This window comes from Corvus brachyrhynchos, unplaced genomic scaffold, assembly GCF_000691975.1.
Source record: "Corvus brachyrhynchos isolate BGI_N302 unplaced genomic scaffold, ASM69197v1 scaffold11, whole genome shotgun sequence".
Lineage (NCBI taxonomy): Eukaryota > Metazoa > Chordata > Aves > Passeriformes > Corvidae > Corvus > Corvus brachyrhynchos.
This window is the reverse complement of record NW_008236965.1, coordinates 4,725,834-4,753,193: the sequence shown is the minus strand read 5'-3', so window position 1 is coordinate 4,753,193 and position 27,360 is coordinate 4,725,834. Positions and strand designations below refer to the sequence as shown.

General features: G+C 36.7%; 1 protein-coding gene across 4 annotated transcripts in view; it reads right to left on the bottom strand.

Moving 5' to 3' along the window:
* The window catches only part of ADGRG2 (adhesion G protein-coupled receptor G2), a 59,329-nt gene that overhangs the window by 6,849 nt on the left and 25,120 nt on the right, over positions 1-27,360 (bottom strand). For 3 of the 4 annotated variants that reach the window (XM_017728454.1, XM_017728456.1, XM_017728457.1), the window contains 22 exons: positions 22,783-22,824; positions 21,405-21,446; positions 19,870-19,902; positions 18,569-18,610; positions 17,419-17,466; positions 16,776-16,843; positions 15,123-15,196; positions 14,257-14,296; positions 14,102-14,136; positions 12,672-12,754; positions 11,989-12,049; positions 10,798-11,486; positions 9,014-9,212; positions 8,548-8,704; positions 6,350-6,499; positions 6,013-6,135; positions 4,832-4,877; positions 4,623-4,726; positions 3,903-4,027; positions 2,196-2,464; positions 1,368-1,467; positions 777-1,051 (listed from right to left, as the gene is read on the bottom strand). In XM_017728454.1, the coding sequence (XP_017583943.1) occupies positions 777-1,051; positions 1,368-1,467; positions 2,196-2,464; positions 3,903-4,027; positions 4,623-4,726; positions 4,832-4,877; positions 6,013-6,135; positions 6,350-6,499; positions 8,548-8,704; positions 9,014-9,212; positions 10,798-11,486; positions 11,989-12,049; positions 12,672-12,754; positions 14,102-14,136; positions 14,257-14,296; positions 15,123-15,196; positions 16,776-16,843; positions 17,419-17,466; positions 18,569-18,610; positions 19,870-19,902; positions 21,405-21,446; positions 22,783-22,824 (2,805 nt within the window). The remainder of the gene's footprint in view (positions 1-776; positions 1,052-1,367; positions 1,468-2,195; positions 2,465-3,902; positions 4,028-4,622; positions 4,727-4,831; positions 4,878-6,012; positions 6,136-6,349; positions 6,500-8,547; positions 8,705-9,013; positions 9,213-10,797; positions 11,487-11,988; positions 12,050-12,671; positions 12,755-14,101; positions 14,137-14,256; positions 14,297-15,122; positions 15,197-16,775; positions 16,844-17,418; positions 17,467-18,568; positions 18,611-19,869; positions 19,903-21,404; positions 21,447-22,782; positions 22,825-27,360) is intronic. The other variant, XM_017728455.1, reaches the window with a different exon arrangement.

Genomic DNA, 27,360 nt, shown 5'->3' with positions numbered 1-27,360 from the left:
AATAATAAATAATAGTAAATCAACACAGCAAATAGGGGAGAGGTGTATACACTGAACTGCAATTTTCATTGCTTTAGTCTCTCTGGGAAATCGTACAGTCAGTCATCTAAGTGCCATTTAAGCAGTTTGGATCCGAACTTCAGAAGTGCAATTCAGGTATATTTAGATAACTGTGGACAGCTACAATATCTTCTATTTATATAAAAGCCTTTGCAGCAACTCTGCTTTTGGATATGTCCAGTAGCACCCTGGCCTTTGCAAAACTTTATGTTTTCATATCTACTTCCCTTATGTTCTTAAGGACTATATAAGCCATGCTTAGAAGTTGGGTCACTAACTTTCAGATGTTGCAGCCTTGCCTGTCTCAATGACCCTTTGGTGAATGTCAAACCTCCCCCAGAAGCTTTAGGGGAACTGAAGAAATGATAGAATTTTCACTACATTAATTGCATTATAACATGAACACTTAGAGTAACTGAGTATTCAAAATTCATCTGTTTATTAGTGAAACACAGTCACTTCCAGGGATATCTGGTTTCCATACACTTTTAAAACGATAATATTTATAAATATACCATATGTATATAAATAGTACCTAGTTTTTCGGTACCTTATCATAATTGCATAAACTGCATTTTAGTATTACAGTAAATAATTAACATGTTACAGTACATACCAGAGTTAAATTTGTATTGCTGAATCAAGAAAATGGGATTACAAAATGTTTGGTTTGTTATATTATACTTAGGAGGCTGTTACATGGAGGACAAACTTACCTTGCAAAGTGTTGAAAATGGTAAAGAGGTAAGTAAATACCTCATTTACTGTGAAGAAAGCAAACCCCCAAGTAATTCCCAACAAGAAAGTGAGGCCAGCAACACTCCTAAGGTCTTGGATGCTGGTTTTCCTTTGAGCACCGAGTTGTTTTTTCTTTTTGATACGACAGAGCTGGATCAGCACAACAATGAACATGCTGATATTGATCAGGAATATCAGGCAAAAGTATCCCACAGCAGTAATATAGAAGACAATTCGATTTTTGATCCAACAGCTAGAACAAAAGAACAGTCTGTCAACTGTTATGAGAAATAGAAATTAAGTGAAATGAACATAGACAAACTTTTTGTTTGTTGCACATGCAAACCATTTTTGCCTTTTTAGAAAAAAAGTATTTTTTTGGCCAAAGGATCCAGGCCTTCATATAGGCAATAAACCTAAAACACATGAGATATTGTAGAGTTATGCCATTTCAAAGGACTACCATTGCTTCCTTCCCTTCCCCACCTTTACTCTAAAGAAAAGCAGTTTGGAGGATCTTCTTCCATCCCCCACCCCCACGTCCCCAAAAGCACCTCCCTTTAACTCACAATTCATCAGGTCCATTTATTGAAACCTTTCCAGTGGTTATAAGTCCATAATTATCTGGTGATACGGCCAACACAATGGACACAACTACTGCTGGTAACCCTAAAAGATTATGAACAAACACATACGTAAAAATCCTAACAGAGACAGTATTATGAGGACTTGAAATTATTATATTTTTCTATGAAATCTACAACTTGTTTCTGAAATTTATCTGTTGAGTTCTGCTGACTATTAGCTGTCTGAAAAATTGCAGCATTCAAACTGCTCAGGAGCACAACTTGCAAACAAACAAGAACAGTCCTCCACAGCCAGCTCCAAAACTTTCTGAATAAACCAACAAATACCATTAGTCTTGAAACTGATTTAAAATCTCTTACAGCATGACAGATTTTCTTTCTTACATATGCTTTAAGAAACATTTAAGAGATAAAAATCAGGCCCAGAATCTCTTCATCCTCTATCCAGTTAGATCTGGTTTTGCTGATTTTTGTTAGTGTAGTGGTTTGGTCCTGCTAACCCATGACAGTTAGCAACGGTGCTATTCCAGAAAGGGAATATATATACTCATTGGCATTTATTCTCAAAATAATGGAAGCGTGCACACTCAAAATTGGTTCTATTGTACTAGCACAAGGAACACTTATTATCACTTTGCATTGCAGAAGCTTCATTTCTGCAGCTGGGGGGACTCCATGACTCAGAAAGGTGGAACACATATAACATTTAATGATTGCCTAATTTTCATTTCTGACCTGTGTCACACTCACTGCAATACTTGATAAGAGGATTTATCTATTTAGCATACAAATGGAAAAAAAAATACATACCCCAACCAACAATGCAAAATTTAAGAATATATTTCCGTACATAGGTGTTAAAGACTTTCACAAGGGCCAGATACATGTGGAAAGCTTCCAGGCCCATCCAGGTGAAGGAAACCAAGAGGAAATAGTGAAGTAACACTGCAACTGCAATGCATAGACCTCGGGTATCATACAGTGCAATCCATGAGTCAAGGAGAAAAACTAAGTTGAGTAGAAGTAATGCAGCACACAGCTGAATAAGTATTTTGGAGGGGTAGTCTCTCCGGATTTTCCTAAAAAAAAAAAGCAAATTAGTGAGATGACATCAATTGTCCGTGGATCCCTGGCTTACTTCCTCTCTCGCAGTCCTTGGCATTCACAAAGGCCAGGAAAAAGAAAATGTTACATTTTCTTTCATATACAATGCTTTGTGTGTTGCATTTATACATGGAGAGAATAATTCACAACATATTTCCAAATTCACGGTCTGTATAAATAACGTTTTTAGAAAAGGTTACATAAATACCAACAATAACTTGGAGATTAAGTGTTTAGTGCCATGGTTATTTTTTTGTTTTACATTGTATGTTGGAATTCTTGTTACATTGCTACCCAAACCCAAAATGTTCCTTATTGCTAAACTAGATCAAGCTTTTGACTGGACATCTAAAGCCTTGATAGACACAAGTCCCAGTCTTAGAAAAATGAGAGAATAAAGAAAGAATACAAATGCTTTTAAAAATGATAAAATTCTGCACTGCTTTTTATATGTTGTATCTTAAATACATTCCTTCACACTTCTACTATGATAATCCATTATAAAATATTTCAGAGTGATACTTCTTCACGTCTTACTGCATAGAGCCTCATGATAATTCACTTGTTCGTAAGATTAACATTTCTGAAGACTGAATCAACACCTTCCTGGTGAACTGGACAAATCTGTGCTGTTGGAGTGAGAGCTCCTCTGGACCCAGGCCCAGAGGAAAGCCAAAGCACAGGGGTTGAATTAAAACCTTTGGATAAGCTGAGATACATGAAGTCACACCAAAGTGAAACAGAAATACAGATTTTTAACTTTTAGTAGAAATATATGCAAAGTGCTTTAAACATTGAAAAGCTGCAGCAAAGAAATCTTAAACACAGTTCTTACTGCAGCAGAGTTACCTTTTCACAGAATTTCTTTACTTTAGACAAAACACAGATAGAACTATACTGTTCACATGTTTTAGATAAACAATTAGATTGTTCACATAAACAAGAAGAGCTGATAGAAACTATATACACAAATCTGGGTAATAGCTGTGTAATAATTGTGTAAGATTTATGACTATTAGAATTAGACCAGGATAAGTTAAGAAAAGAAAAACTAGAATCATGTGTCAATTTTATTGGTCAATTAACAAATATAATCCACACTTCTGTAAGTTTAGAAAAGAAGAAAAAGAAGAAGCTGTTTTTCTACTTGTTTGCCTGCTGCTGCTGCTGTTATTGCTTGGCCTTATTATGTAACCCCTTTGAACTCTGCCTTCAGAAGACTATGAGACTATGAAAACAGCAGCCTCCTGCTCTTTCACCCTCATCAGCAAAGAGAGAGTATCCCATCAAAAGCTCAACGCTGTGCATTGTTTGCGGAGACAGAATCCTTAATTTTTGAAAAGGATTTCGCAATGAAGGCTATAATCAATCCCAATTGAAGAATAATGGGAGCTTAGTCGAATGGGTACTTACTCAAAGGCTATGTAGGTCACAAGAGTAACAGAAAGAAAAATTGCAGAGAGGCCACAGCCTATATATGATATAAAAGTCAGTACCAATTCTTGTGTGGGATTCAAAGGAGTCTTTCCATACAAGTCCTAAAACAGAAACAGAAGTTAATTTCAGAGAACATGTTGATTTAATGGAAAAAGATAAAAAACCACCAAAATAACAAAAATACAACTTTTCCTCTGCACTTAAAAATAATTTTAAAAAAGGAATTCACTCTTTTCATCATGGCTCTTATAAAAAGTTAGATGAAAAACAAAAAAGCCAATCTAGTCTTGTAAAGAGCAGGGAGCTGGACTCCATGATCCTTATGGGTCCCTTCCAACTTGAGATACTATTTTATTATTCTATTACTCTAATTGTGAAAACCCATTTGATTAAAACCCTGTTTTAAATTTGATTTATTCTAAATTTTATTTCCTAGAATATAAACAGCTGTCTAAATGTAAAAGCTGCAGCACTTGAGAATTTTTTTTCCTCCAGTGGAAGTCATGGACTCCCATTTAACAAACAGTTTAAGCATAGTACAAATAGCATACAATTAGTCATAACACTGAAGCCAGCAGAACTGAGTATTATTTATTAGGTAGTATGTGCTTATTGAGTCCTCACTTACTTAAGACAACAGAAGGTTAAATGTGTTCTTAAATAAGGGTAAGATTGCATAATTTTTAAAATACTTACCATCAAAACTGCAAAACTTGTGAGATGGTTGCATGAACAGACTGTTTCATTTACTCTACTTTCTTTAACTATGCAACCTGCATATGACCAGCCTCCATGTCCATCTGTTAAAAAAAGCAGCTTTGTTATTCATTAAAGGCTTTACTTATATTAACATGAATTAACATAGCTAAAACACCACAGCATCTTGGGTGATCTCAAGTACTTACCATTTTTATTGAAGTCCCAGAAAACACATCTAACCGTTGAATTATCCTGTTTAGGAGTAAAAAGAATAAAAAATCTTACTAAACTGTGAGTTTAGGATTGAATGATTTCTGAATTATCTACAAAATGCTGTCAAGAATAAACACTGTATACAGCAAATCTGCCTGATCTACGTGAATGCAAAATTAATTTAGGTGCATAAAATGGATTAATATTGCAAACTGCATGTAAAAATATGCTGAACAAATTTGAAGTCACCATACAGGAGCTAGCTCTTGTGCTTATGCAAAGATTCTGCTCCTGGTAGAACCTTTTGAATGCTCTTTCATTGTCTTCCCACACTATACAACTTCTTGGGATTTCTCATCCTTCTGGACTTCATAACTTTTGAAGTCACGACCACACAGAAAAGGGAAAACCTTTTCATTTACAAATATTTGATCACTTCCTACTATCATGATGTTAAACATTTACATATTGATTTCCCCACACACATACAAATTCCATAAATACCAGCAGTAATACACATTGTTACTGTTATAAACACTGATACTTCTACAGTTATATCTCAAAACTCATTATTATGTCAAAACAAGTAAAGATGTCACTAAGCCAGCTCCTGAAAAAAGCTTCAGGTGCATTAGTGGAATCCCTACATTTTTTAGTTTATAGTAATTTAGGATTTTAAACTCTGTTAAGATATAGAAGACTTTAATCCTTGATGCTCCTTTCAGAAAGAGATGGTGTATAAGAGTCCTAATACGTCTAGATGACACAATCCTGTGCCATTTTCTTAGGGAAAATTTCAGTTTCCCTTATTTTCTGGCCATGTGGCACCCACAAATGTCATGACTGAAACATCTTCTCTAACAAACCACACTGTCAGTCTTCCATCTAAGAGTTTTTATTCTTTGTAGAATAAAACAAAAGTGTAAGTAAGAAAGATAAAAACTGGATGCATACGTGATAGAGCAAAATTACCTTATCTTATTTGAGAACTAAAATGTATACCAGTGGTAAATAAGCAAAAAAGAGTGATTTTTAATGTCCAGATGAAGATGAAATGCCCACACTAGTAAAGCAGAACAAACTCACTGGTATTCTTAGTACAGTGTTTCCACTACAACAGCTTCAGTGGAGGCAACAAAACTGTACTTTAAGTCTGCCAAAATGTAAATCATACCTGATTAGGCTTGATATTCTGCAAAATGACAGTAACATTTGCCTTTAAGTTGCTAATGCTGAGGTTAGCAACACTTGATGATACTACACTGCTGATTAAAGATGCATTCTTCAAGGACAGATCCTGGAATGACAAAAAATGTGCCAGATTTTAAAATCTTAAAGGAAACAATAGTAGAGTACAGCATCCACAAGCTCATTTACTATGTGGAGTAAGCACTGGACAAAAATAATTACTTTTTAAGTCAGAAGTTTTAAAACATGTTTTGTGGGGAAAAAAGATATTTTGCTCTAAGCTTGAGTTTAAAAGCCTTATGAACAGTGGGCCAAAAAAATACCTGAAACACAGTGGTCTTTTTAAAGAAGTTGAATATAATTCTAGAAGCCAAGTCCAACTCCTCAGTGGGCAAATTTGCCAGCAATGATGAAGGAAGTGTAATTGATCCAAGAGTATTTAAATTCTGAATTGCTTGAACTCCTAGAGAGATCTGAAAAATAAACACCAGGATTACGCTTCGTTTCAGTCTCCAAATAAATAAATTATGACTTACTTTCAGTTTAAAACTTCAAAATAAACATCTCTTTAATCACTGTCACAAACTCACTGCTGCTTTCATTCCTCTCCTGCTCCAATGCATGAATAGCATTGACAGGACTGAAAAGGATGCATCCCATTTCAGGTCTGCCTACTGTTGAAAATAATCTGGCTTTAAGCATTTGCCTACACGGACATGACACACCACTGTGTGTTTTGCATTGATTTGGAAAAGGTGAAGAGCAACAATCCCGGTAGGTTTATGTAACTGTGTAGGGAGATCAACATTTCACAGCATGAAAGCCTGCTAAGGCCAAGAATTTTTATACCCTGCAGGAAGTATGTCAGAATTCAGAAAAAGTGTAAATAGCCATTATTTGTCAATACATTTTTAAGTTCAGTAGGTTATGTTTATGTGTAGGTAAGAACATAAACCCTAACTTTTTGATCATCTGGCAAAAATTAAAAATAAACTGGATAAGCTACAATTCAGATAACTCAAGAACTTAGTGAACTAATATTGTACAGAAAGGGATCTGAACTTTCACCCATTTTATGTGCTGTGCTTACAGGCCAGGGTGCTTTGTTTAGTGCAAAATCTCTCAACATTCTTGTCTCACATTAGTCCTTTACACACAAATATCATCACCTCAGTGTTCCTGGGAGATGTGAAACCTTAGTAGTACTGCAGAAAGAAATTATCTGAGTATTCAAAGAATGGCTGTAATAAGAGTAACAGTGTGAACTCCCCACAGTGCCCTAACAACTTGGTTTAACTCTTCTGTTTAGAACAGCACACTCCAAATGTTTTTCACCATGCATCCCCTAAAAGTTTTTGAGCATGAACCCCAATATATACTCATCCAGAAGTTACATGTATGTATTACTGTACTAATATATTACTTAAGTTATAAAACTTTTTAAAGGAGATAAAAAATTATTTTTGGAAATGTATTTTTTATTTATTGATCATATAAATAACATTTTCCCACACCGCAATGGACTGTTGTGTGCACACCCTGAGTACTCAAACCCCACTTTGGAGATCACCGGTGTAGACAGACCCCAAAGAAATCCTGAATCAATTCCACAAAAGCACTCCTGTTGCTCTAGTTTGAAGTAGATGATACTTATTGAAAATTTTCAGTGTTTCATTGCCAGTGCCATGCAATAAAAAATCATTCCTTAGCAAATACCTGTATGTCAGCACTACCACCTCCTAGTCACCTCACATTCATGCACTATATATTGCTAAGAAATAGAAAATAACTCAAATGTTAAACATTTACATCATTTTCAGTAACACAGAAAAGTTTCAGTACTACTTATGTCTCACAATACATTAAGCTATTTTCTTCTCTGAGGAGGCAGAATATCCCAAAAATCTGTCCAAAACTTTCCATCTCTCCTTGATTAAGCCTCCTAGGCTGGTATTGTCCAAATTGTTATTTTCTCTGTCAGGAGGGAGGTTTTGAATGAGGTAAAGGGGATCCGACCAAACTTTCGAAGCACTTCTTTCTTGGTGAGATGCCATCAGTGACAAACATCTGAGCATCATTATCCAAGCAACATACATGGTAGTTCTTTCCTGGAACCCTCTGCAACTATTTCTTTCAAACAGATGAAGCCATCTGGCAACATTCCTTGACAAATTTCAGCACTGTCATGGTGGCTGAACAAATGACTCATAATTCAGGGGATTTGAGGCAAAGTTATTCTGCCAAGCACTTTGTCCATTCTGTGTTCTAGCTGTAACCTCTCCAACAGCTTATTAGTTCTGCCAGTTTCTGCTAAGTCAGCTGCTGTTTTACACCTACTTACACAGTTGAAAATTAAAGGAAAAATTATGGAGGGCTTAAAAAAAAGTCTGAAAATAACACGAACTAAATATCCTGAAACTGACATAAACAAATAACAAACTCATGTTCATATAAATATAAGACCATAAACACTTTAAAAAAAGTATTTGAAAATTTGTAAGTATTGTAAGCATTTTGTAACCTGGAGATCAGCTGAGTCCTGGACAGCAAAAGACATTTGGTTGGAGCGGATTCTGTTGGTTTTGACAACTGCCAGAGCCAAGGAAGGGGAGACAAATTCAGCAGATGATGTCGATAAGTTCAGTTTTAAGCCAATATAGTCCACCAGTTTTATAATTCTGTCAAATAAAAAGTATACTTAGTATTACCAAGCACATACATCCAAAATTCTGAGGCAAGTTATGGTTATGGAGCAATAATCCAAGTGTAGTGTAAAATGCTCACTTATTATGGTGTCAACACAAAAAAACCCCAACGTTTTCCATGGCATTATATTATAGTACAGCTGGTAACATTAGAATGCTTGTCCTTCCATTTTGAATAACTACATTAAAGAACAAGAAAAATTCTTCTGGATTATGAAAAAGCGAAACTTGCTGAAGACATTTTATCAAGACATCCTGTAATCTATTGCCAAAATGACCTACCTGTTAGAAATTCGCAGTGGTAATGGCTGAGAAGCAGTGAGGATACCGCTCACCTCACTAACCATCCTTTCTACATCTTTTGGCTCTACTTTTCCAGCTGCTAAATCATTTTCTATTTTGGACACAATTTGCTCAGCTGTGGCAATACTAATGGTAGTGTGTTCGGGAGTTGTATTTGTAGTAGCTGAGAGAGTTTTTCCTGTGACAAACAAAAAGTTAAACATTCTGTTCAACAAATGAAGTAAGCTTGGAAAAGCAGAAAAATTAAACAGTTCTGTTGATCAAAAAACCATATAACTACTTGTAAGGTTTCTCAACGAGTTATATAATTCCTCCCTATCAGCTACTTTGCAGCGAGCAGTAATTTAAATCTCATGAAAACATAAGGCAAGGTTTCAAATTGCCAACATTAATTTCACATTTTATTGATTTCAAAGTTCCTCACATCAGACCATTAATATATTAAATAACCTATTATTTTGAATTTTTAGCCACTGAATTTCTGAGAGTGTCAGAAATTTGAAAAGAAGCTTATAAAGATGTGTACAATCTTCATATGAAAATACATAGCCAGTAACAATATTTCCCATCAGTAATAATATTTTAAGGACGATCCAACATTATTTTGCGGTATTTTAAATATTAGAATAGTTTAAAAAAAAAAATCTGCCTTTCTCTCTGACTTATTTTTTTTCTGTCCAAAAAGCATTTGTTCTATTGGGAACTTAGCACAGTACCTCCCTATGACAGTTATAAACCAGTGTGTAGGGTGAGGTATTACCACAGCCAAAGGCATCAGAATGTATTTTAAAATACATGCACATCAAATGAGAGTTGTCTCAGGGTTTTCACATAGAACAGAATCACAGAATCATTAAGATTGGAAAAGACCTCCAAGATCATTGAGTCCAGCCTTTGACTGAACATCACCTTGTGAACTAGACCAGAGCACTGAGTGCCATGTCCAGTCGTTTCTTGAACATCCCCAGAGATGGGGACTCCACCACACCCCTGGGCAGCCCATTCCAATGTTTAACAACCCTTTCAGTGAAGAAATTCTTCCTGAATTCTTCCTGATGTCCAACCTGAACCTCCCCTGGGCACTCCTATCCTGTCACTGGTTGCCTGGGAGAAGAGGCCGACCCTCACCTGGCTACAATCTCCTTTCAGGGAGTTGTACAGAGTGATAAGGTCATCCCTGAGTCTCCTCTTCTCCAGACCCTTCCCCAGCTCCATTGCCCTTCTCTGGATACACTCCAGCACCTCAATGTCTTTCTTGTAGTGAGGGGTCCAGAAATGGACATGGGATTGGAGGTGCGGCATCACCAGTGCCCAGTACAGAGGGACAATCGCTGTCCTGATCCTGCTGGCCACACTATTGCTAATCCAGGCTAGGTGCCACTGGCCTTCTTGGCCACCTGGGCACCGCTGGCTCATGTTCAGCCACTGTCAGCCAGAACTACCAGGTCCTTTTCCTTCGGGCAGCTTTCCAGACACTATTCCCCAAGCCTGGACTGCTTCCCAGGGTTTCTGTGACCCACGTGCAGGACCCTGCACTTGGCCTCGTTGAGCCTCTCATACAACTGGCCTTGGCTCATCGATCCAGCCTGTCCAGATCCCTCTGTAGAGTCTTCTTACCCTTCAGCAGATCAACACCCCCACCCAAAGGAATTCACAATAATTGCAAGGTCACCTCTCATATATATAATGTTGTTTAATGAAGTTTCAAAGCAAATCCAGAATATGGCATTCAAAACAAAGAATTATTTATTTGTCATATTTACCTGGGGTCCCACGGCCATCAGCAGTAGAATGAGGACGAGAAGCTGAGACAGAATGGTTGACAGGACTAACAGTAGGGGTCAAAGATATTGTGAAAGGAGTAAGGGGAACAATAGGTACCGTACTAACATTTTTGCTACCAGATATAAGTTGGGTTGTAGCAGGAGGAATTTGTGCAACAGATTTGGTTATAGCCTCAAAGTGGCGATTTATAATTGGAAGTTTGTGGGGCTCAGAAGAAGAAAGTGCAGAATGTTTAGTGAAACCTACAGAAGGAGAAAGTATTGTAAAAGTTTTGTTAAGGTGTACAGCATCAGATTTAATTGAGAAGGCACCACTAGTGACAGATTCTGTTGCAGCTGTGGGAACAGTGATGGATTTACTGGAAGTTATGGAAGAAACAGTTGGCATGGTAGGTGGAGTAGGAGATTCAGAAGAGGAACGTGTAGTGGTAACACTGGTGGAAGACATAGAAGTTTCAGAGAAAGGGTTTGTAAGGGGAGGTGTGGAGAGAGTTCCAGAAAAATAAATTTCTGTAAATGGTGGGATCAGTGGTCTAACTGTGGGGCTTTGTTTAGCAGAAAGTATAGTGGGGGGAATAAAAGAATTAGATTTGAGGAAAGTCTTTTTAGGGAGAGAAAGAGAATGAGGGGAAGGAACCCATATGGAATGAGGTGGCACTTGTATAGTACTGTAAAAGAAAAAAAGGTTAAAAAAATCCATGTTAAATTTAGCATTGTTTCTACTTTAAAGAAAATGAATTATAATAGAGGAATATATATGAATTATATGGACATAATACTAATAATGTGTATTTTAAAACCAATCAGATTGGATGTTTCATGCTCTAATATTTAGAGGGTTCTTACATTCTATTTTGCTGTAGTTGTTAACTAGCAAGTCCATAAATAAATACTGCTACTGTCTTTGCTGCCTGTTCTGAAGGTGAGCTGTTGTTGAACACAAAAGCTAGATGCATCAGGGAAAAAAGTGAAAAAAACAAAGGGATAAGAAGGGAGGGAAGGGAAAAAGGGAAAAAGGGAGGAAACAGAAGTGAGCTACACTGGAAAATGCTGGTCAGCTTTTTCTTGTGGAGTCCTTTCTGCCTATTACACTAAAGCATGGAAGTTTACTCTAGCAAAGTATTAGAAAATTTAGGAAATTAGCAAGTCAAATTTTGTATTTATACTTACTACATCTGTAATTCTTCAGCAGTCAAGGAACAATACTTCAGTGATGAACAGCAGCATTGATCTGAGATGACAAAGAACCATTATCCTTAAGCATAACAACTGCTAACATCATTAAGTAGAATATTTAACCATGTGTATTAGGTCTTTAAACAACATAATTTATTTTGAAGTTTGTTATGAAATTAGTTTTGCAAAACAAAAGAACTCTTGACCAGTCAGAATATTGTCATACCCCTAGATTTTTGTTCAATGCCTGACAAGTTCAGAGTTCTCTTTTTTTTTAAATTTTAAACAAACCAAAAAGCAACACTTTTGAAACAGAGACAAATGGTATGAGCCACTACTCCATCCTGTCACAACATCACTAAGAAAATTTGGCTACTTAACAATCCCTTCAATTCAGATTGTCATTTCAGCAAGACATGTTCTCAGCTTATTTTACACCTAATCCTTTCAAAGTGCGCTCTATTAAACCCAGTATTTTATACCAAAATATTTTTGTAAGTTATTTCTATCACACACACCCCCAAAAATCAGAAGGCTGCATTTTTATGTATTTATATTGCTCAAAACAGAAAATATTTTGATCTAAAAGTAAGTAACTACCTTGTCTTTTTAGCTACTTGAAGACCACATGTAAAGACATTAAATTGTGATGAGATTGTGTTTAAAGCACAACTTACCAAGTTGGCTTATTTTTGCTTTGTCTGTTAAACTGCTTATATTCTTTCTCTCAGCCAGCTTCATTATGAAATTGCAGTGTGTACTATAATAAGAAGAAAAAAGCTTAAGGCTCAAGAAACAGAGCTGCCTCCTCTTTACAACACATGAAACGAACATCAAATGCTAAGTGAAAGCACACTAGCACAAATGCTAAGTGTGAAAGCACATTTTTCCTAGGCTCTATCAGATTTGGGCATATTTTTAATGCACATAAACCCCTATTCCAGGCTAATTAGAAGCATAATACATCAGTTTGTGGCACTTGTCCCTTACCTCTACTATGGCGATTCTTAAATGGGGTCCTCCCTAATCAATGTTGGCCATTAAAGAGTTGATAATTTTGTAAAGATAATAATGTAATCTCCACTGCTAGTGTAAATATGCCGGTGTTTATGAAACTTCCACCACCTGGGGAAGACAGCATTCTTTCTTGACTTTAGAGAGAAATTCAGTGACTCATTCAACCATGTAACTCCACCTTTACGACTACAGTTCGACAACTTGAAGCCCTGCCCAAACTAGTGAAGCTCCAGTAAAAATTCTTCATGTTCAGAAAATGCAAACACAGAGATGAATGAAAAGGCTTCCTTCCAGCACATAATAATGAAAAGACTACCCTAGCAACTGCCAGTACATGACATGAGGGTGTGATCTGAATACTTTCTGTCTCTATTATTTGAGTGTTTTGGACTTTTCTTTCACCCTAATCTAGGAAGATAAAGTCCAGATTCAAGTATTTGGGGAAATAAAGTTTCACATTTTGTTTTAGAATACAGTGTTTCCAAGCTGATAATTTTAAAGGACAATTTAATGGTGAGTAGCAATTAAACTGAGAGATTTTATTTTTGTTTCAGGGCTTCCAGGATCACCTCTCCGTAACGGCTTTGCCATTCTGATAACCCATGGTTTCCAGACTCTGAACTGGTTATTTCCTCAGGCTTCCCTACTCCAAGGATGGTTGGTTGCTCAAGCTGAAGAACAGCAACTTGGGAAGTCTCAAGCAAACCCCTCATAAAGATTGCACTGCATTCACAAGTTCTGTAATTCTGGTGCTCTCAGTTATGTGACTCAGCTAATAGCAAGATGCAGAAGAAATACGACAGGAAAGCCTGTGCTTCAGCAGAAGACTGATGAGAAGTACATCAAATACATTTGGGTTAAATGAAACCAACAAACTCTAAACGGTTTTTTCAACATCACGAATGCCAGGAGAATAATGAAATCAGAATTTGTTAACCTATATATATATTTCTCCAGCCTGTTTCTTGAACTCCTGAACTTCCTAGAAAGTTTGTCTTTTTCTTCTGTTACAGAGCCATGCATACTTCACAGATCACAAGACAATATATGAGCTTTTAAATATTTGATCTTTAAAAATTTAGAAACAAACCTCTGGTTTTCTGCACTGCATTCCATAACAGAGGACTGTAATGACAAACAAAAATAGAAAAAAATTGGTTTATAAGGAGAAATCAGGAATGATGCGTTTTCATAAGTAAGTTGAAAAAAAGTTTTCCAAACAGTAACAACAATTGGTAATCTTACCTCACTTACTGCTCGCAAGGTTTTGTTGAACTCTGAAATGCTTTAAAATGAAAGGTTACTGTTAGGGAGGATTTTTAGTTATGTTTCTAAAAACAATTACAACAATTTAATAAAAAAAAACAATTACAGACAAAAAAAAATTTCCAGTTAATCAGTGATTTTTTTGAAGTCAGGCCAGTTCTAATACTGTAAAACCACATTTCAAAGCATTAAACATTTGAAGAGCTGACTTTTATTAGTCACTACACAAACTAAATTTAAGCCTCTGTCATCACATTTGAACATCAACCCACTGTAAATGTTATTTAAAAGAACAAAAGATAAATCTTAATGCTGCATTTTGACAAGCATTACTTAGAATAGAATTCTAAATTTATATTCAAAGCCACAGAAATAGAACGAGTAAAAAAAAAGCATTTCTTCCACAAACAAGATTTGTCCTGAAAAATCACATCTTTGTGATTTTCAGGACAAGTTTGGGAAATATTCACTCATTCAAACCTCTTCTTATAAAGAGAGGGAAAGAAAAAACTCACCAAAATAAAGTCATAGCTATGACTTCAAGAATGTTTATTGGAGAACATGCAGCTAGGAAAGTTCTCTTCTTAATTTCCTACCAGATAGACTGGAATCCTTAAATTATAACAAACATTTGGTGTACCATTTTTTAAAAGAAACTCCAGTGGTACATAAACTAACTAAGAGTATTCTAAAAAATATTAACCTTATGTTAAGGAGCAAGAACATACAACTTGTGAAATTTTTAATGTGCAGGAACAACACAAAATCTGCTCAACACACGGAAGGTCTCACTTCATCTTTTTCAAATATAACAAAGATGTCAATCCTTATTCAGAATTACTTACCTCAGTTCTTGTGGGGCATGTGCTGGAATTTCAATTAATTTTCTGACTTGAGTGTGGGTGGTTATGTTATTAATCTGTTAGAAAAAAGATCCCACGGCTAAGTACAGCCAGTAATTTTTAGTCTTAAAAGAAAATTGTTCATTTCACACATTTTAATAGGCTGAAATTACAAAGATAAGAAGCACATTTTCTCATGAATACCCTGCAACAAATATTTACCATGACATTGTTGTCACAACTTATGGAAGGAACTGTTGATCTAGTATAGACCAAATCCCAAAATCTGATTTGTGAAAGATAGGGGCAAGAGGACAGTGAACTCACCATGTCGTATGTTGGAAAAAGAGGAATTTGGCTTAGTTTGCAACAAAGACAGCTTAGACCAGACACTGAATGAATTTTTTAACTCTAAGTGCAACAATGAGACACGCTCCATAACAGACGTAAGTAACAGATGACAGAATACTGCCAGTGAGAAGTCAAGAACTGCACGAAAGACATGGCAGAACTGAGCTAAATAAGTATGATCTAGCATTAGTGTCTGGGGATGCACTGAGGTTTATCTAAGGGCCCTTTCTATATATGCATTCTTATGCTCTTCTGGTTGCCAGCATTACAGGTTATTTTTACATTTCGTGCAAGCAGCAAGTGCCATGAGGCAAAACATCATCTAACATATGTGGTATTGACTTCCCCTAAGAAATACTCTTCTAAAAAGCAAGAGTTTCAAGACATGGAAACCAGTTTTTCCAGAAGCTGTAGGCATAACGTTACCACGCTAGGACAGTCTCAGTAGGCATTATCACCAGTGAAACACAACATAATGTTGAGGTGGGGCATATCCCCGCCCAAACTCGATGCTCCATGTGCAGCTGTGCAGTAGCTCTCCATGCATATGTTGTTGACTACTCTCATGCTTCCAGGGACTGGCATGTGAAATCTCAGACTGAGGACTAACAAGGATGTGTAGGATAAAGATACAAGGTCCTTTTTTCCTTCCCTCAGTTTCCATCTGTAAAAATTAAGCATTGTTGTCCTCATAGTATTATCTTGATACTGAATCATCTATATGGTCCTTGCTGTGCATGACACTGTCCTCTCAAAACTCTCTTCTGTTGTAAAAATGGACACACTCATGTCAGATAACCCTATTGCAAAATTAATAACTCAGTAACCACAAACCAAAGAACATAGAATGATCATGCAAAAGCATAATTGACAATAAACACAAAAAAATAGAACTATTTATGAGAGTCTCAACATGAATTATTCCAGGATATAATCCAACTTTAATTATGCCCAAATAGTTGCCATCTAATGATGCTCATCTTCTAAAGGCAAGTGCCTGAATTAAACTCCAAAGGAAGATCCCGTGTGCCTAAAGGTAAATTCTTGAGATTACCCAGAGCTTCCCCCTCCTTTCAGTGGCCATGCAGAGAATACAGGTCCTTACTGTAGGAAGTTAACTTAGCTGGAATTTTAAAATCTAGCTGCAAAGCAGCTTTTAAAACAGAGCTGTTGCATCCACTGCAAACAGTATCTTGTACTGCAAACACAGTAAGAATCATGTTATGGTATCAGTATTTTAAGTGTAGACAAAAAAACTCATTTCAACCTTCCTCACAATAAAGTTTTAAAAGAAAGAATACTTACTATTTCTACATTTAGTGATGCATTATTTTCTTCACTTGCCCGAAGCTTTACCTTGCCCACATAGAACACTAAAAGCAAAAGTAAAAAAAGTTAGGAAAACCAATGCTAAAACACAGGATGCAAAATTTTTTGAGAATTGAAGATTTTACTGTCTTGTGTTTTGATACGAGGGAAATAAGAATACTTTCACTAGCTTATCTAGTGTGCAATTGTTCTTCCATCTTATCACCTATTTCAACAAACAAACTCACCCAATAGCTCCATTATTTTCTATATATTTAATTTTGATGGCTGTCCCTAAATTCCTTCTAGTTAATCTATTCCCAAAACAGAAAAACTGCACTGTGTGTTACTATTAATAGAACTCCATAGCATACTTGTTTCTTGGGGTTTTTTTGTAATTGTTATCTGCAATTGTGTGCCTTTGATGAGAAACCAAAGATCAAAAGTACAATAGTCTCAACACTACTTAACCTTCCCCCGTTTAATATTTTTAGAATTCATATAAAATCTCTCTAAATTTACAAGGAAATTTATTACAGACCTAGCTTTTACATGGCAACTAAATGTTGCTTCATTACTCAGAGTATAAAATAGTTGGACAAGATTTTTATAAAAAAAATGGGAAAAGAAAACCACTAACCTGAATAATTACAGGTACGTGTTACGTTGCATACAATGGTTTCTCCTGCTATAGATTTTTCGGGAAAAAAACCAAACAACCACTGAGTAAAAAAGTTAAACATAAATCCAATATTAACACATGTATTTACAATCATTCCAGTGTTTGAAATGTAAATGTCTTTATCTTGTGGAAGTATTTGACATACTGTCTAGGCTTCACCTCTATATAGCTCTTACCATGACATTTTCCAAGACTTAGTATTCAGAAGTATTCATGCTGCCTTTGATTAATAATTTTGAATAATTTTCTGCAACAGTTTTGACAGAAGACTTACATGCAAGTGGTCTTCATTTTTTTTCTTTTTAAAAAATTTAAATAGAAATTAGCATATAATTAATAAGCTCTTCAAATATCACAGAATTCAACCACTAGGCAGCACATTATCTGCTTCTGAGGATCCTACTATGGCTCCATATGATAGCATGAAGCTAAAACTGCTCTACCTGATGGAATTCAAACTATGATGACAGCAACCATGTACACTCATCTAGTAGAGCATGCCTTCCTTTAGTTACAGCAAGCTTTTGGCTGCTCCATATTTGCTATATTTTTAATACTACCTACACTGCTGAGAAATAACACTGATACTAAATTAGGGTACTGTAAACAGATGGCTCTGTTGTATAATATAAAAATAAAGCATATTTGCATCCAAGACAAAACTCCTACACTTGTTCATTAAAACAAAGTGGCAGCATGACTTTCCTTACTTAAGCAGATGGATTGGCCCCCATTAATGGAAAAAAACTAAATCCTATTTTTTCTGCTGTTATCATTAGTTAGTACCAAATGAGAAGGGAATTTTTTTTTCCACTTTCTCTGTGGTACAAACATGTGACTGTAAAAGTTTGATGCTTCATCAATTTTATCACCATCAATAAATAAGCCATCAGAAGGTACAGACTGTAAGCTGGTGGTAATATTCAAATTATTAGAAAAAACCCCAGTTTTTCAGACAGCAGTTTAGAGTAAAATAAAGTTGATGGTTGGACTTGATGATCTTAGAGGTCTTTTGCAAATTTTATGATTCTGTGATCCTAAAAACTTAAAACTTGATGTTTTGTGTTTGAAGCACAAAAACATATCAGTGGTGATGGATGAAACCTACCTGGTGTTATGGTGGAGTAATAATCAGTGGTTGTAAGTGCTTCTGTTAAAAAAAATAAAAAGAAAGTCTAAAGTTTTCACTTTTTAACTTCAAAAAACTATAAAACACTGTAGCAGAGGGGGGTCCCGTGAGCAGGGGAATCCAGCCAGAGTCACGATACGAACACCGATACGATTTGAGCATTGTGCTCCAGTTTTATTATCCCGTTACACCAAGTTATACTTTTTCCCCAAGTTCATGCCCCTTTCCCATGAGAAAGCCTCTAAGCAGCGGGGGAGCTGACCAGTGTGTCCCTTTTCCCAAGGCTGTTCAAGGCTGCTGGCTGGCAGGTACCTAGCAAGCCTATCTTCAGCCTGAGGCCCCGTCAGGGGTACTTCTGCAACAGCCCTGGGATGCCCAAGCCCTCCTGGGGTATCCTATATTCCACAAGGAATCCCTCTACACAACACACGTCACAAAAATTATTTCTATTTCAGACTCTGTGTTTCCAGGAAAAGTGTAAATACATGACAATTTACAAGAAAATGAAGTTACTTTCAGTGTGGGAAATGCAAAACCAGCAACTGGAGTAAGATCCATCCAATGTTTATATCCCCATCTGAGCCAGCAACTCCTGGCTCCCTACTGTTCAGAGGAGAAAGGGGTGCTTTTACAGTGGTTCCCATTTATCCTATTCTACATGAGCAATCCAGTGTAAGATCAATCTTGTTCTACAAATGTGTTTTTCAATTAACAACGAAGAATAGCAGGATGTCCAGCTCCTATACAGGCATGGAGGAATCTGTACTGATGTGGAATAAACCTACTCCTTTTTTCAAATGGCAAAATCAGGAAAGGAAGGGGTAGCAAGTTCTTCTGATTGAGTCTTCCCTGATACAACCTGGCAACTCTTTGCAAGAACATGTATCATGTAAGTGTCATGTATTTAAGGAACGGGGTGTACATTTTAGTTCCGTTAAATAACTTAAATAGTTATCGGAAAGCATAGAAAACATTTCATATAGATATACAAAACCCCCTATATACGTGCTAAAAATACATCTGCCCTGTTTGAGTTTTGGTAAGCAATACAATATTTTGAATGAAAAAGAAAGGTTTACAGGTCAGTTAAGTGCACCTCGGAGCCCTAACCATACAGACTTAAAATACAGACTGCAGATAAATACAAATTTTAAGATCATGTATGAAAATAATTTGGAATAAACGAACCCCAATTACTAAAAAACCCAACAAAAAAGCAACAAACACAAATGCAACAAACATCTCCCTTGAAACCTTGCTCTCTTCGTGCAAATTCTCACCTGTACTTTGTGTAGTTTCCTCTGAAGACATATCTGAAATAGAAAAATTCGTAACAGTAAAACCCATAAAAATAAAACATAAAAAATCCTAAAAGTCTAAATCCAACAAAATCTAAATAAGAGAAACAGTAAGAACATCTTGCCTGAAAAATTAATTGGATATGTGATAAAAATAACAATAGAGAATTCTAGGGAAAAAAAGATAAAAGTAAAAATTGTATTAATAAAGTATCCTACCTCTATGAATTTTTGAGAAAAAAGATCAAGCCTGCAAAATGCTGAACATAAACTGAATATTATTTACCTAAATTTCATTTTAAGAACAACTTCAAAGCTTGTTAAGAGTGTTCACGTTATTCAATACTAATAATTGAAATAATGTTCACATTATTTCAAAAATCTGAGTATCTGAATACAACCAGCTTGGAATCAAATGTCCTCCTTTTACTGGTTTCATTCTTTCAGAAGATGCAGATAAATTTTGCATATCCAATTGCAATAACTGCTTAACCTCAAGGACCTTTTCCTGCAGGAACTCACAGCATTCATAAGCAGACATGACACACTGGGTTTGGCAAACTGTCTCTCCAAAAAAGCTATTTTTGTCAGTAAACATATATAAATAAAATAGAGTAATGATGCAAAGTTCTTTTCAGCAAAATTAAGACAATAGACAAATATCTGTGCTTAGTAAGAATATTTTAGGTGTCAACACAAGAATAGAAAGTGGTTAGAAGACCACTTTATATCACTTCAATATGACAACTTAGTAACTTTTTTTAAATGGGCCAGAGCAGATTCACAACAGAAGAAGAATTTTCCAAGGCAACTAACAAGCAGCCAAAATATGAGCAATCAGAGTGAAAAGTAATGCTGGTTTCATCTTCTTGGCCTTGCATATACTACACAAATACTGAATGTGATGCAGTTGTTAAAGATGAACCATTCCCAAAGAGTGACTACATCTGCAAAACAACAAGATCTTTTGTGTCTTTTATCCAGAACACTCTATGTCAGTATACATTAAGCAAGAAAGCAACTGGCTTTCACACAGCTTATTTTGGTGTGTCTCATTCTGAATTTTTTAAAAATGCTTTCATAGATGATGCTTATCATCTCCAGTTCCAGAAGTTTTTAGAGCCTTGTGTGTATGCACGCATGTGTGTAGTGTAATCTACTGCATGAAATAACATCTGCCAGGGTGGGAGGAGATGCAAAGGAGCTCTCATTACAGTTTTCCTCCTCTGCCATCTCAGCAAACTCTTCACTGTTCAGATAACTCAACAAAAGGCTCCTGATCAAGCAACTTGCACCTAACTTCACCCCCAAGTACCACAGCCACAAGCCATGAGTGATCCTATAAGGTAAGGTATTTCATTACAATGTAGAGTGAAACAATTAATTTTAAATGAAAACATTTTAGTGTTGGAACTCTGTTACATTACAACGTTCCTGCATTACCACAGATAAAAGCAGATTTACATAAAAGGAAATAAAAAACATTGCAGAAATCAGTAAAGTCCTGACTTTCTTACCAGAAACTGTTGTTGCAGCTGATTCTTCTGAATCTGTAAATTCTGTTTCAGGTTAAAAAAACAAACAAACAAACCCATTATGAAGTTCTAGACACATACACGATCATCCTCAGCAGGCTTTTCTTATATTATCAGAAGTTCACTGCATTCACCAGAAGAGGGCAACACCTGCTCTTTCAGAACAACACTTCCAGGTTGCCAAAAAAGGCAGATATAGCAACCTCTGGTTAAAAAAAAAAAATTACAATTTTTATGCACTCAAATAGAATTCAGTGCAAGAAATTTTTTTTTCGAGAAATTCTGGACAGTTTGAACAGTATAATGCTAAGAAACCAAAAATTATTGACCCAAGATATGTGCCACACTAGCCTGAAAGCTACATGCTTATCCTGAGCGCCTTGCTAATTGTGGGAATGGGAATCAAGCATACACAAGATGGCTCTAGCTGGGTATGAAGAGCTCTTCTCAGACTTTTTGCAATAACAGTGATACTTGCCACTTAAAATTTATCCCATTCGTATGTATTTTCTTTTCTATCCTGCAAAAAGCAGCGATTAAAAAACCCCTAATTCATTTCAAGTTTGAACCTCTGATTTCAACAGGAACCAGCCAACTGTTTATATAGCAACCACTAGGTATTAGATTTTTGATATTGTTACAGTCAGTATTTTGATCAAAAATAATTTAGGAAATTTGATATCTCATTCACATAGCAACTTTAAATTTGGCCCTTTCAGTCACTGAGTGGTTTTTGATACTGTCAGAGACATATCAAGTTACAGGCCACAGTTATCATAGAAACAAAATTTAAAGAACAGCTGGATGCAAACATGAAGCACTATTCAAAAAGTATACTTAAGTTATTTCAACACCTCTCAAAGGTCAAAAGTCATCCTATAATGTTGCTTACAATACACTAATTATACTGTAAGGCCTTTTCTACTGCTGCAGAAGACTTAAATCAGATATACCAAAAGTCCCTGAAGAAAACTAGATTTTTTAAATTAAAAATCGTAGACAAGGAGTTTCTGAAATGCTAATCACTAATTAATTCCTTGCTCTAGTAAGACTATTTTGCTTGCCTTACCGAAAACTAGCAATAGCTTCTTTCCAAAGGATAAATACAATTTCTGTAATGAAGGGAGAATCAGAATCATCTGAGAGACTTTATTTTCATTTTCTCTGGAAAACTACTGATGCTATTTGCACCACAAAATTAGCTAATAAGCCACAAGGATGATACAAAAAATTAATTTGCAAATGTTTGCACATGCTTAACTATCTCCATGAATTACAAAGTAACAGCAGCGGCCATCTTCCTACACACTTTCTAAAATAGAAGAACAATGGGGCAAAATCCCACAGAACCCCAACATACCTGTAACTTGTTTTTTGCCACGCAGCATAGCAGTAGTTTCAACTGCAAAATAAGATCATCTTTTAGGAGCAGAAGATTTAAATATATTTGTACACATGCATACACACACACACACTTTTTTAAACACAACTATTTTAGATGTGGTACTCACCTCACTTCAAAATAGTTTGCACAACTACTTTGCATCCATTAAGAAATATTTGTCAAGACTTTTTGAAAGCTGAAAGTTGAACTCTTTTGAGTTCAGTTTTCCACTCAGATTATCTTTTTATACTTATGGAAGATACAAATTAGGCCATGAGCTTTCCCACTTCTCTTCCATTGCCAGTGTCTTCAGAAACCTATTCAGCACATTTGCTTGAGTGAAGATGAAGCAGACTAAAATAGCAACAACTAAAAATGTAACATGTATATGCACATCATGATGTGCATGCACATCATGTAGACACACATCCAAGAGCTGCACCACCAAAAAACATCTAAACAATGAAAGATCAGGCTGCCAGAAATGAAGCAGCTCAGGTGGACCTGGGCTGGGATGAAAAGATGAGCTATTTCCAGCTCAATGGACCCATGAAACATGTCTGCAGGGAGAGATGCAAGACACAGATGGGCTTTTGATCAAGGGGTGGATCTGACAATTGAAGCCATCACACTCATGAAAGTGAAATGTGACATCATCAAGTCAGCCAAGTGACTAAAGCCTCCCTGGAAAAGAAGATGGTGTCTGGACTATCAATGAGGAGGCCCAGCAGATCCATTAAATCACACTACTGCAGCAAACCTGCCACCAAGGCAAGTGCTATGTGCTTCCTGTGGCGGACAAAAAGCAGCAGATGACTCCAGATGTTGCCTGCACCCTGTCACCACTCAAAACACCACCCCGGGCCTCTAAAAACAAGTGGCAACACAGCATCACCTATACTTAAGACACTGTTACCTACTTCAGCATCTTGAATAGGTGAGACCCTGTCTGTTGGGCAAAGAGGAAGAAAAGCTCTTCTCAAGTCACTGAACCTGGTGGGTCACTAGGCACAGTCATGATTCAAGCCCACAGGGTAGCAGAAGAAGAGAGATTCTCTCTGAATTGCTGGAGTTGGTGGGACAGTTTCTCCACAGGTAATGCCTTGATACCTGGCCAGTCCATCACTGCCATGGCACACTGGTGGATACTGAACTGTGCCACAAAGCCCATGTACAATGGACATCACCCAGATTCTTGGGGACCTCATTGTTGTCTAGGTTGCTGTAGACTACCCCCACCCCTGCTAATGCCCTCAGATACTGGACACCTTCCTTCTTCCATCAGTGGTGGTCCACTTGCACCTGTAGTCTACCTGACCATCCTCAGACTCTGAATCCAGTCATCCAAGCTCCAGTCTCTGTGGGACCTCCAGTAACCAATCACTTGGAGACGACACACAGGAAAGTGTTCTGAGGGAACAAATTCCTGGGTAGCAAGGTATGTGGGAGAATTTGGGCAGCTGCCTAGAGCAGTATTCACCTCTGATGGCATGGGAGTTTACACCCAAACAGGCAAGGAATCCTGGTGAACCGGCACACCACTGGAAGGATGTCTTGCTTACACCGAAGACAGAGACTTTTGGTCTTGTGTTGGGTCCTGGCATACGCCCACCAGGCCTGTGTCCCATGCCCTGGAAGGGGCAAGAGGACCTCTGGATGTAAGGACAAACAAATGGATGCTGCAGCTAAATCAGAGACACAACCCTAACCATAACAGTCAAGGGGAAACTATGGAAGTGGAGGTTGACACAGTTAGGGAAGGAAGAAGAAGATCCTCTTGAGGTGATGTAGGAAGACAACTCAGAAGAGGTAGCCTGTTCTGCAGCAGGACAGCCACAAGAACAGGTGAGGGAAATGACAGAAATCAAAAAAGAGACAGAAATTATCCAGTCCCTACTCCTGAGCAAGGTGTGAGATGCACACAGATGACAGCTGCCAGCCAGGTAAGCAGATTGCTGCCTGGCTACCCCAATGCTGGGATACTGAGACCAATGATCTGAAGTCAGAGACAACATGAGAGCTTGACAAGATGAAAAATGTCAGTTCATTTTTGTTGAATATCATACACTGCATGAAGCTAAAAGCAGAAACTCTGAAATATGGCAGGATGAATACATGGGAATTGGATTCATTGCACTACAATTTTTTCGGAGTTTTCCATGCAACTGTAAGTTTTAGTTAATTTGCATCCTGAGTAGAAATTTTCTCATGTAGAAGAAAGAGGGAGAGAGAACCAATATTCTTAGTAAAGTAATACATATCCATTAAGTAAAAGGTACAAGTAAAAATTCACACTTTTTTACATACCAGTCTACTGAACTTAAACTCCTTCAGTAAAGATAAGACCAAGTTACATCAAACATCTCATTTGAGACAACTAGGCTTCTGCTTACAGAGAAGTACAATTGCTTTTTTTTTTTGACATCTAGAACTGTATGAACTTGATAGATCATAAAAATCTGGATATAACCTTAATTTTTATAGTCAATTTTCAGGAAAATTAGGACTTCTCACTATATTGTAAGTCCAGATAAAATACATATTCCTGTAAGGAATATATTCTAGAGCTCTTACGTTGAAGTGCTGTTACTTTAACACTGTAAAGTGATTAGGAATTACAGATACCATAAAATTATTTTCTTAACACCTAGTGTAGGCTTGGGGAAGACCCTTAAAATACAATACCAACTTAAATAATATGCAGAACTGAAGCAGTAGCCAGATAAAATTATTCTGTATTGTTTAAACAGTAAATACTTTTAAAGGTAGAATGGTGCGAATAAAAATAATTGAGTGAAATTCTGGTTAGAGAAGGAAGCACCCTTCCACAGGTGGGCAGTCTGACTTTCCTACCACAAAAAGTGAATTCTATCTCCAAAAGTTTACCTGTCACTAGTCCTGTCCTAATCAGTGGTTAGGACCTTGTGCAAAAGCCCTTATCTCCAAAAATAGCTCTGGAGGAAATTAAATTCTCAAAAGGAGCCCACTTCTTGAATATGCAGCAGCTCAGAGCAAACACCACCACACTGCTTCTTCTGCCCACTTGAAAATGAAATCTGTACAGGGAATCTAACTTTAAGATCTTTCTCACAAACTCTTTTGGATTCAGTGTAGACAGTCTTGTTGTATACAAGCTGCCTTTTGCATCCTCCATACCCCTTCAACTTGCCTTGCAAATTTTTGTGGATACAAGTGGTACCCTGAGGTAGGTACAAAAACTGTACATTAACATATTTAGTTTTGTAGATTAGGAAAAAGACAGTGAACCCTAAAAATGCCAAATGTTTTTAATAACACATCCAGCAGTACAGGGAGTAAAATAAGCTAAACGTGAGCCATGCGTATGGAGCTGGCAAATGCAGCAACTGATGATGGCATACATAATCTGAGGGACAATTTTTTTATGGACACCAGTCTAACCACGACTCCTCTTATAGTACAATAGTCACATGCCTACAGTTGCTAGAAATCGTCCATGAGTATGAGACTTGTCATTTATCAAGGTGCAGCATTAAGTTCATTAACCAAGCCTTTCACCAGAATCATCACTGCATACAGAAAGGAGGAAGGAGGAGAGACGTACATATTAATTTATTTGTTAACCCCGTGATTAAGAACAAGAAAAGAAAGTGAATAGGGTTTATTTGGAGAAGGATTAGGGCTCAATCTAAAATATCCCTAAAGTTGACATGTAAAAAGGAAAGTAAAGTAACTTAAGATGTGTTAGTTACAAGCTAACAGAAAATTTATTGCTCTTAGGTTGTTTACTATTGATAAGAGCATGAAAATCCTTACCTGTGTGAAACTTCCATTTATTTGCTCTATGGATTTTCATTTGCAACACTGTTAGTTTAGGATCACCAAATCAATATACCTAACATATCCTATTCCAAAACAAGGGATTACACATCATAATAACACTTTGCTACATTTTCTCTAATAGAAAACACTCTTGAAGATTCAAACAGTAATTAAATAGGCAAAACCCAGTATTATTTTTTGCTTTTGTTGCAAGGGAGATAGAATAGGCCCCCACAAGAACTGTTTGGCTTCTTTTCTGAGGGAAAAGGCAACTTGATTAAATGAGATAAGCACCAGTTTCTGTTACTAACATGCATCATTAGAAACAAAAGCAGCAAGTCCCTTACTGTCTTCATATCACTTTGTACTGTTCCAACACAAATAGCTAGCTAAGCCACGACTTGGGAATCCCATCTGTGTAGGCAGAGGAAACTCTTCCACGGGTTTGAAACCTGTTTAGCAACCCTCACCATAGCTCCATACCACAGCTGCAAAAATTGTGACAACCTTCATTTCCCAATGACTTCGTCTCACAATGGGAACCAGTGTAACTTCAGCAGCTCCAGTCAGGAGACTAAACCTATTAACAGTACTTAAGGTTAGGTGCACAAACCAATATAGCTCTGAGAGAAACCAGGTACCTGGCCTAGTCTAAAAAAACAGCCTTGTGTTTACAGCATTCCTTAGCATGACAGCTTTTAATTCTCAGGCTACTGGACCTTTTAGGATGAGATGGTCTCCACATGTCCTGCT